At 38.0% G+C, this 10,679-nt stretch overlaps 1 protein-coding gene across 3 annotated transcripts; it reads left to right on the top strand.

The window, feature by feature from the left end:
- Window positions 1-135: 135 nt before the first annotated feature.
- zfx (zinc finger protein X-linked) lies at window positions 136-10,679 on the top strand. 3 transcript variants are annotated; one of them, XM_067434549.1, is made up of 8 exons: window positions 136-527; window positions 1,716-1,814; window positions 1,910-2,227; window positions 5,054-5,206; window positions 5,299-5,418; window positions 5,501-5,635; window positions 6,954-7,103; window positions 8,538-10,679. In XM_067434549.1, the coding sequence occupies exons 2-8, from the start codon at window positions 1,748-1,750 to the stop codon at window positions 9,770-9,772; spliced, it is 2,178 nt and encodes a 725-aa protein (XP_067290650.1). In that variant the 5' UTR covers window positions 136-527; window positions 1,716-1,747; the 3' UTR covers window positions 9,773-10,679. The 3 variants fall into 3 exon arrangements, with proteins under 3 accessions (XP_067290650.1, XP_067290648.1, XP_067290649.1); XM_067434547.1 differs by having other exon boundaries at window positions 143-527; window positions 5,281-5,418; XM_067434548.1 differs by having other exon boundaries at window positions 148-527; window positions 1,913-2,227; window positions 5,281-5,418.

Below are 10,679 nucleotides of genomic sequence, written 5' to 3'. Positions count from 1 at the left end.
TTTGCGTAATAATAAACCTTAATGGTCATTTAAACAATTTTATAAGCATAAATCCATAACTGGCTAATATCCCGAGCCAGCTCATTCCGCATCATACGACTTTCGCGCGACCACATAAATCCCATTAAAAAAAACACCCATTCATAACCGACTTCTAAAGCGCTACACTCACAAAAAAATAATTCGTGTGGTTTTAGTCGAAGCCGGCTAGTTTTACATTCGCCGAAGCACCGACAAGATAGAGTATATGGGCCTGCCAAAAGAGCCGGACTGCGGCCACTTGTCTGAGACTCCTTCCGCATTTTCCTGCGGCTCCGAGGCAGTGACGTGCGCCTCTGAAGGCGGCGTAAGCGCCGGAGGAGCTGGAGGCTGCAGCGCCTCGGAGCGCATCAGACTCGGCCCCTCCCCTCCGCGCTCTGCGGCGGCCCGCCCTACTCACACAAGAGCCCCGTCTGCGTTCTGCCCGAGACTGGGGGTGGGAGACGGAAACCCGTACGGCCTTGGAAACGAAACAAAAAATACAACAGGTAGGCCGTCGCGTTTAACAGAATCTGAAAGATTATATTCGTTAAATTTGCATCCGATGCGATATTTTGGAGTGAAATGTGTATTTATCTCTTTGAGAGATTAGCGCCGTTGTAATGGCGCGTAGGCCTTTGTTAGCACCGAGCCGCGGCCTTCAGAGGCCTAAAGTAGGCCGCGGAGACGACACTCTCAAGACCTGCCTGACTAATTCATAAGCAATTACACATTTATTTCATTTGCAGATGTATTACGCAATCTATATTTGTGTTGTAGGTCGTGTTGAGTGTTACTGTGCTGGCATTTAAGTATATGTTTACAAGATTTTATTAATTATTTTAATGTATTCAAAATGGCGATGTCTCTCAAAGGGGCGTGTCTGCTGATTTCTAACAGTGGGCGGGGCACTGATCAAGGCTCCGACAGGGAACGCCCTTTCTTACTGTCACATTGTAAACAGATGGGAATAGATGGGTCAACACGAAATTACAGTATCAGATTATGGGATTCATGGGAGCCTATTTTGGCTTACAGTTGCTGTACTAAAAGTATGTTAAGGTCATTCCTATTGTGCAGTAAAAATAAACATCATTGTGTTTTAAGTAATTCTACAAAAGGTTGACTTTCAGGCCCAGTACTTAACATTAATTAATTTAATAATTTACATCACAAAAGTTCAGTGAGGTTTTTTAACTTAAATTAAGTTTTACTTTTAACTTTAATTTTTATGATTTAATGATTCCCATCTTTAAAAAAATATATATATATATATATATATATATATATATATATATATATATATATATATATATATATATATATATATATATAAAATCATAATGTATCTTTTATGCAATAATTTCAGAAAGACCTATTAATTATTTCAATATTTTGGCCTATAACTGATAATTTATACATTTTATCTAAACTAATAACTAAATGAATAAATAATAACACTAATAACAAAACTTACAAAACTGACTTAATAATTACTTAAGTTGTTGTCATATTTTACCTGTTAATTTATTAATTTCTGGTTTCCTTTGTGATACCCGGTGTATTATTTAATCCAATTGAGAGAGAATTCTGATATAATATATAATCCATGCTGAGCTTGTGCTGTGAGAATACGACTTTTTTTGCTTTTATTGTGTTCTGGTGGTTTTCATTTCTTTTGCGTTTTGTTCCGGTAGGTCTTGTATTATGCAGATGACCAGTGGAGATAATGGATGAAGATGTAACGGCTCTCTCTCTCCATTCCCATGAGCCCAAGATCATATTCCATGAGACAGGTAAAACAAACATTGACTATGATAAAGTCTCTCAGATGGTTGTTTTATGAGTATTAAGATATTTATATGCAAATGTGTGGGTTCTCTTCTACGAGAAGAGTGTGATGGAGAAGACGAGGTGGTGGTAGAACTGCAGGAGTCGGTTCTCGTGTCTGACGTGGAGGGCGAGAAGATCGCGGTGCACGGCCTCGCCCATGAGGAGCTAGTCATCCAGGAAGCCATCGAGGATGTGGTGGCGGAGTATGTGCCATGCTCAGATGAAGACGAAGATCTGGGCACCATTGCGGTGGAGACCTGTGTGTTGTCACCTGATGATGTGGCCCTGGAGGATGAAGGACTGCGGGTTGATGTGGTGACCGACGCTCAGGTACAGGAGGATCCTGACACCTGTGGAGACTACCTCATGATCTCTTGTGAGTGGCTTCAGCCAGTGAGAATAGAAAATTTGTTGAAAAGGTTTTGTAAATTTTAATGACTCATTATTTAGAAAGTTGCTGTTGCTGGCAACAGTAAACCACCAACAATTAGGGTTCAGTCTGTTTTACTATTGTTTGAAAAATTTTCACGGCCAATATGGCAGTCCATGAGATCGGGAAAAAGTTTTAGCAATGGGTTCAAGTTCAAGACTTCGCTGCTTGGTTTTAAAATGACTGTGAAAGTTCTATGTGAGCTGGGCTTCAAACGTCGCCTTATTGTTCATTAGGGGTGTGACTCGTCACTGGTTATCATGTCAACTAGGGATGTCAATTTTCACAAATTCCCATGATCGATCGTCGTTTAAATTAACGATCAATTAATCGATTAATCGTTAACCATAATACTGAAATATGCGTCTACAGGAGTGGCTCATAGCCGACAGCATGACAGTAGGCCTATGTGCAATGCTGCTCAAAACGCCATGTTCTTCACCAAATGAATGAGAGGGATTTTTTTTATCTAAACAAAGGGCTATGGGATTGTAAAATTAGTCAATGTTATTTATAATTTAATTAAATTACTTATTTAATAACCAAATATAACATGTAATACAACACGAACGCCGCCTTAGATCTGTTATTCAGAATTTGTGGACGCACTTGCAAGAACAACATGCTGAAACGTCACCTAAACCCAATTAATTCAAAACAATTTATTAAAATATTGTTTTCATTAATGTTATGTAATGTGACAGCCCAATCATAGTTATTATTAGTCGCGCGTTGCTGTTTGAACTGCGTGAGCTTCCTATATGAGATTAATCAGATTTATATAAAGTTAACAAAATATTACAAATTATATATCTTTACAAAATGATGTGAATGCACAAGTGAACTTGAATTGAGTTGCTGATATTCATATTCAGAATGGGAGACGCGCTCTTCCTGGAACAACGCTCTGAACACGGCACCTACACCCAATGACTTTACAACCATTTATTAAAATAGTGTTCTCATTTTTGTTATATAATATGACAGTCCCAATCATCGTTAATATGCATTGCTCTGTATGCGCTAAAGCCGAAGCACTGAATGAAAACCGGTAGCCATCACTGACTTAAGCCATTTGTTAGTGCGTTTTATTTCGCTAAAAGAAACGCATCCTATATGATTGATCACATATATAAAGTTACAACATAAATGTAATATTACAAATTACTTCAGCACAATCTGATGCGAATGCACAGGTGAGCTTGAACTAAGTTTCAAATGCGGTGAGTCAGAGTGTGTGACTCATGTTGTGCATGCGCTCTTCCTGGATCAACGCAATGAAACACACGGCAAATAAACCCAAATAATTAACAATCACAATGTTTTATTACAATAGTGTTCTCATTAATGTGGTGTAATATGACAGTCCCAATCATAGTCATTATTAGTTGTGCATTACTGTTGGAGCTGTACGCTGAAGCTGATCACCGCCACGCTTTTACTACCGCTTGCCTCTAACGTTATTATTAACCAAATGCATCCTTATGAGATAAATCAGCTAAAGATAGGCCTGCACAAAATAAACACAATATTACAACTTACATTTGCACAAAACAAAAGTCTGCGAATGAACATACAAACTTGCAGTCATGATGAAGGTGTGACTCCAGCTGTAAAATGGTCCCAAATAGAACTGGGGCACGCTCGCATCATTTTTCCTCCCGTTTCGCGGTTGAGCCGCACGCACGCGCATGACCCTGCTTAATCGATGATCGATAAGTCTTATCGATCAAATGTCTTATCGACAATTAATCGATCATCGATTAATCGCTGACATCCCTAATGTCAACCATTCGATTCAATGTCACGATGCAATACATCCTCAATTTTCAAAATCACTGCACGTGGTTACATTTTTGTCAATGAATACAAGCAGTCAGATATATAAACTCTTCCTGTACACTTCCTGAATGTAGCAAACATCAAACACAACTTAAGTCTGAACACCCACAGACGACAGGACCATGTAGAACTAACAAACACTAGTAAATACTAAAAGTGCATGACACTGTTAAATAGTGTACATAAGTTACAATAACACGCATGCATGCAGCCACACATACACACACACTAGCATGCTGTAAATGATACAATAGTGGTTGCATTTTTTTATTACTCGCTTTTGTGTTTGGCCTCCCTCCGCCGTTTTACGCTAATGTAAGAAGCGTGTATGTGACAAATGATGTCAGAAAATCCTCAGTAGGCTACAATCGATTATGGTCTATTACTATGCAACAATTCATTTCGAGACCCCTACTGTTTATGATAGACAATTTCTTGGTTATTTGTTTGTATTTTACCTTTAGATTATATTTGCCATCATCTAACTCTCACTAAAAGTTAATCTTTAAAAGCAATGATAATTTAATAACACTATCTTTAGAATGTTTAGGAAATCTCAAAAAGGAATTTTCTTTTTTTTTTACTTGTATCATTTTAAATGATTGATATTATTTTAAGGTTTTAGTGCTAATTGATGTAGATAAGGTAGTATAGAATTTTAATATCCATATTTAACAATTGTTGGTTATAACATGAAAACAATTATCTGCATTGGTGCATATCTTAGCAGTAAAGTTAATGATTTATTAAACAGTATTTTTAATCATACTGCCATTGCTGTCCTTTAAAGCTTCCACTTTGTGTCAGCCACGTGGTCAATGTAACACACAGTTTATTGCTTTATTCTTTTCACCAATTAACATTATGCAGGATGCAAGAATATGCATGTTGCATGTTTGTCAGCATTTGCTTGTCTTGGTTTTATTTCAGTGGATGAGTCTGGAAAGGTGGTTTCTGATGAGGATTCTAAAGTCACCATTGAGGGCACTTTAGAAGACTCAGATGATGTGGACAAGGATGATGAGGGTCAAGAAGTCATTAAAGTGTATATTATTAAGGCTCATTCAGGGGAAGAGGACTTGGGTAAGTCATTTTTTTGTTTTTTTTGTGTATATATAAATATATTTGGTGTTTACGCATGTATGGATAATTTATAGGAGGCACTGTTGACATAGGAGACGCTGAGCTTGATGTAGATGAAACCATGGAGCTGGTGGATCCCTCTGGAATGAGTATAAGAGAGAAGATGGTGTACATGTCAATGGATGAAGCCAATCAAAGCCAGGATGACATCAGTGAGTACTGTTACTGTCAGTTTGTTATGAAGGCACTTCCTCCAAGTGCCTCTGCTGAAACTGTGTGTTCTTCCCCCAACAGATGTGGCTAAAATCACAGATGAGGTCTACATGGAAGTGGTGGTGGGTGGTGAGGACCCAGGAAATGCTCAGCGGACACTTGACAACGTATCGCTCAGCAAAGACTTTATGCCTGTGGCCTGGGCAGCTGCTTACAGTTAGTAAAACGCATGTTGTTGCTTTTTTGGATCATATTCATTGTTCAGTGCAACCAATATTGATGGCTATCGATTAACTACATTAAAGGGGTAGTTTGCTCAAAAATGAAAAATTTGTGTTTATCTGCTTACCCTCAGGTAATCCAAGATGTAGGTGTGTTTGTTTCTTCAGTAGACCACAAATGAAGATTTTATAACTCAAACTGTTGCTTGTATAAAGCATGTTAATGGGGTGTTTTCTATGAGAGCAAAAGACGCATTAACATACTATATCCATATAAAAAACCCTGTGGCTCGTGGCGGCACATTGATGTCTTAAAACACGAAATGATTGGTCTCTGCGAGAAACCGAACAGTATTTATGATATTTTTTTACCTCATATCATAAGAATCTCATCTAGTATTCCCAATGCCATTACTTCCATCCAATAAGGTCAAGCTCCCAGCACGATAATATATCCGCCTACGCAGATCGGTCGAATGAGGCATAAATATATCTATGATTGCGCGAGGACTTTGACCTTAAGGCAGGCGTACACTGTGCGAATTCGGACACTTGGGAGGACAGGAGAGATTGCAGACGCTACGAGTCAGTTAATTTGATCATCGCATCAACTCAGCTGGTACACGACCACTGCACGGCGAGCGGCGGCGATCAACACTTTCGTGTTAAACACAGAGACTGGAGCTTTCAATGTTGCTTCAGATACAAAAATTAAAGAAAGAAATGTGTGCAAATGATTTGTTGAAAAGCAAAGAACAGTAGCCATTCCTTTCAAGCGAAACAACCAGAGGGAGAGAGACTGTGTGTGTAGTTGTGTGTGTGTGTGTGTGCTGTATGGTTGCAGCCACTGAGCTATAGCCTAATAATACTCATAGATCAAGCCTATGTGACGTAGTTGTGCATGGTTTGGCAATAGGGGTCAGCCATACACTGGTGAAAATCACCAGAATAAATCACCAAATAAGCATGCTTAAAAAATATTGTATGGTGCAGGAGGTGCTCTTAATGTGCTCGGCTCGCTTCGTTTCGCATTTCCTCTCACACGGTGCGAGCTACGACCATATGAGCATCCACGATGTCCATCCGATTTCTCCTGAGAGAAAAAAATCGTCTGGGTGAACTATCCCTTTAAATCTGTACAATTAATCATAAAGGAAAATATGCATTTATTTGACCTAACTCATTTGTACATTAATTTGCATAATTAATTTAACCAAGGAATCACCATTTAATAATTGAGCCCTGTTGTTTTTAAATGTGTTTGGGATGTGTATGTGTTTTTGTTCTAACTTTAGAAGTGATGTGTGTGTCAGGTGGGGAGGAGAGTGAAAGCTGTGAGAACAGGAATGGAGCAGCCAGTGCTCTGCTGCACGTTGATGAGTCTGACGTGATCGAAAGACTCAGCCGCCAACGAAGCAAGAACAAGAGCAAAAGACGTTCTGAACTTCGTCACGTTCAGACAGGTACATCTTTTTTTATATTTTATTGAATTTAATTATAGAATTTGATTTTTTTTTCAAAAGACACCATACTGGATCAGTAAAAACAGTACTATTGTGAAATATATCATTACAATTTAAAATAACTGTATTCTAAATTTCAAAATTTTCCCTGTTTTTATCCCTGTTATGTTACTGTTCAAAAGCTAAATATATCTTTAAAAATGTTATATAAAAATGTATTTTTATACATTTTTATATAAAAATATAAATATAAAAATACATTTTTCATTCTGTATATATATATATATATACAATACACACAATTATATTAATCAAAAATGACAGTAAAGATATGTATAATGTTGTAAAGCATTTTTTTTCTCAAATAAATGCTGTTCTTTTTTAACTTTCTATTCATCAAAGAATCCTTTAAAAAAGGTATCATAATATTAAGCAGCACAACTATTTTTTACATTGATAAAAATAAGAAATGTTTCTTGAGCATCAAATCATACTAGAATGGTATCACTGGAATAAGGTGCATTTTAAAATGTATGAAAGTTATTTTAAATAGTAGTAATTGTAGTGCTGTCAAAATTAGCGCGTTAACGCATGTGATTAACCCCAAGAATCGAGCTTGAATGAGCAATAACACATAATTATGCCAAAATGCCCGTTTTGTCGAGTATTCTATCAGATGTGCGTCATGTTCAGGTAGGCAGATCTTAGTCACAGCAGCCTAATAAAACAGCTTTGTGATGTCTGCCGTTTTATGTTAATCAAAGAGCAAAGGAAACTGAGAAAGTTGTAGCTTTAATGAGGATTAATCTATATTAAATTCATAATTTTTAAAGTTAAGATTGTAAAGTGTTTGATAACTTTTATTCAGTTTGTGCATATTGATTTATATATAAAGGCCAAAGGTAAATATGTCGTTTTATTATAATGGGTTAATGTGAAGATGGTTTTAAGTTCACTTAAATTAAAAGAACCTAAAAAATCTTGAAATTGATTGCTTTCAAATGTAATGTTGAATATCTATCATTAATGTTTAAAGAAATCACTTTTAAAGACATCAGTAGCAGTATTAATAATACTGGCCTTCATTCATAAAAATATGCCACTACAACATTGTATAAAGAGTAACTAAAAATTATTACAATATTAAAACAATTTTATTGTGATTAATTACAGAAAAAATGTGTGATTAAATAGTTATTAAATATTAATATTAAATAGTAAAAACTGTGAAACGATTGATAGTACTTGTAATAATATTTCACAATATTACTGTTTTTACTGCATTTTGTTCAAGCAGTACAGCCTTGGTGAGTAAAGGAGACTTATTTCAAAAGCATTGAACATTATTATATTATATTATATTATATTATATTATATTATATTATATTATATTATATTATATTATATTCATTTTGGTTTCCTTTTTCACATCAGCAATCATCATTGGACCTCACGGCCAGCCTCTTACGGTGTACCCTTGTATGCTGTGTGGGAAGAAGTTCAAGTCACGTGGTTTCCTCAAGCGCCACACCAAGAATCACCATCAGGATGTCGTAAACCGAAAGAAATATCAGTGCACGGACTGTGAGTTCACCACTAACAAAAAAGTCAATCTCCACAACCACATGGAGATCCACACCCTCAGCAGCAAAGCACCATTTGAGTGTGAAGTGTGCGGAAAGGAGTTCCACCAGCAGGCGACGCTGTTCTCCCACCGTCTGCAGCACCACCACAGAGAATCCAAGCTTCAGATCTCACCACCCACCACCAAAATGCACAATTGCAAGTTCTGCGAATATGAGACGGCAGAACAAGGACTTCTCAACCGTCACCTGCTCGCCGTTCACAGCAAGAATTTCCCTCATATTTGCGTAGAATGTGGGAAGGGCTTCCGGCATCCTTCGGAGCTGAAGAAACACATGAGGACCCACACCGGTGAGAAGCCGTACTCCTGTCTTTACTGCGACTACAAGTCGGCCGACTCGTCTAACTTAAAGACGCACGTGAAGACCAAGCATAGCAAAGAGATGCCCTACAAGTGTGACCGCTGTTTCCAAACCTTCGCCGAACCCGAAGAGCTCCTGCAACACGGGCTGACGCACGAGGAAGCCAAAACGCACCATTGTACCCACTGTGACCATAAAAGCTCCAATTCTAGTGACCTGAAGCGCCACATCATTTCAGTTCACACCAAAGACTATCCACATAAATGTGAGATCTGTGGAAAAGGCTTCCACCGGCCATCCGAGCTCAAGAAGCACTCGGCCGCCCATAAGGCTAAGAAGTTACACCAGTGTAGGCATTGCAATTTCAAAATCGCAGATCCGTTTGTTCTCAGTCGGCATATTTTGTCAGTGCACACCAAGGAGCAGCAGGCTTTTCCTGACAAAAAGAGTCTCAAGAAGACATTTGGACTCGGTCCTCATGGCGGTAAGAAAATTTTGGGCGGCGCCGGATTTTCCAAGGGCCATCGGGAGCGGCGGGTATACCAGTGCCAGTATTGTGACTACAGCACAGGTGACGCGTCCGGCTTCAAAAGGCACGTGATCTCCATCCACACCAAAGACTATCCTCACCGCTGTGACTTCTGCTCAAAAGGTTTCCGCAGACCGTCGGAGAAGAATCAGCACATCATGCGGCATCATAAAGACCTTATGCCTATCATGTGACCTTTGCAACACCAATCAGAAAGCCATCATGAAAAGGTCCGTTCTGATGTAGCTGTGCTCTTCAGGGCCAAAAGCTGACCGTTGGAAAGCCGGCTATTTCGGAAAAAGAGAAAAATCCACCTGCTAATGTGTCCGGTCACAACTTACACTGCTGTAATGTTTTGAAGACGCATTAATCAACCTTTGTTGACAGTCTAAATCATAAAAACTAACCTTTGTTCTGACCAGCTTTAGATTCAATGCAAAAATAGGTAAACTTGCATATTAAATCAGTGGTGGGCGGTTTTATGTTGGAGCGTCTTGTTATAAATTTGAATTATGACTCCTGTATCGCATGTTGAATAGCATTGATGATTGTGGCGTGTATGTGCACATGCGTTTACAAGTGCGGAAGTGCTAATGCTCTGGTTTCTTAGCTTTAGATAAGCCGAATGTCTAATTAAATGAATTGGAAATACTCATGCCCTGGCTGCTAAAAAAAATGTTTTAATTTGAGATAAGATGATGATGCGCTTCGGGGAAACTCACCTTTCATCGCCAACACTGGCGCACTAATTTACAAATTCCAACTGTTATTTATTTAAATGACTAGAATGTAATGTAGAACAGGTTTTCTTGCTAACATTCACAAGAAAAGTATATTTCAAATAATCTGATCAAAAGACATCTTGAGATTTGATCAGTGTGCAGTCATCGAATCCGGCAGAATGGCTGGTAATCTAAATTTGTTTTAATTTAGACGCTAGTATGTTTGTGTATTTCTTGAATGTTGCCGTTCAGCTTCTGGTCTGTTTGTTGTAAAACTCACCCTCAAATTATTATTATTATTATTAAAACGTTTAGGATAAATTTTATTTTTTACACAGATACTGAAAATGTATAATTTGGAATAAAGAGATTCTAAAAG

The sequence above is a fragment of the Pseudorasbora parva genome, chromosome 24 (genome assembly GCF_024679245.1).
Source record: "Pseudorasbora parva isolate DD20220531a chromosome 24, ASM2467924v1, whole genome shotgun sequence".
Taxonomy (NCBI): domain Eukaryota; kingdom Metazoa; phylum Chordata; class Actinopteri; order Cypriniformes; family Gobionidae; genus Pseudorasbora; species Pseudorasbora parva.
This window is presented reverse-complemented; position numbering and strand designations above follow the sequence as displayed.

Bases quoted from the DNA above. Each gene is read 5' to 3' on its own strand.
- zfx (XM_067434547.1), top strand. From the start codon at position 1,748: ATGGATGAAGATGTAACGGCTCTCTCTCTCCATTCCCATGAGCCCAAG. The intron at 1,815-1,909 runs GTAAAACAAACA...CTCTTCTACGAG, and splicing joins GATCATATTCCATGAGACAG to AAGAGTGTGATGGAGAAGAC. The intron at 5,419-5,500 runs GTGAGTACTGTT...TTCCCCCAACAG, and splicing joins TCAAAGCCAGGATGACATCA to ATGTGGCTAAAATCACAGAT.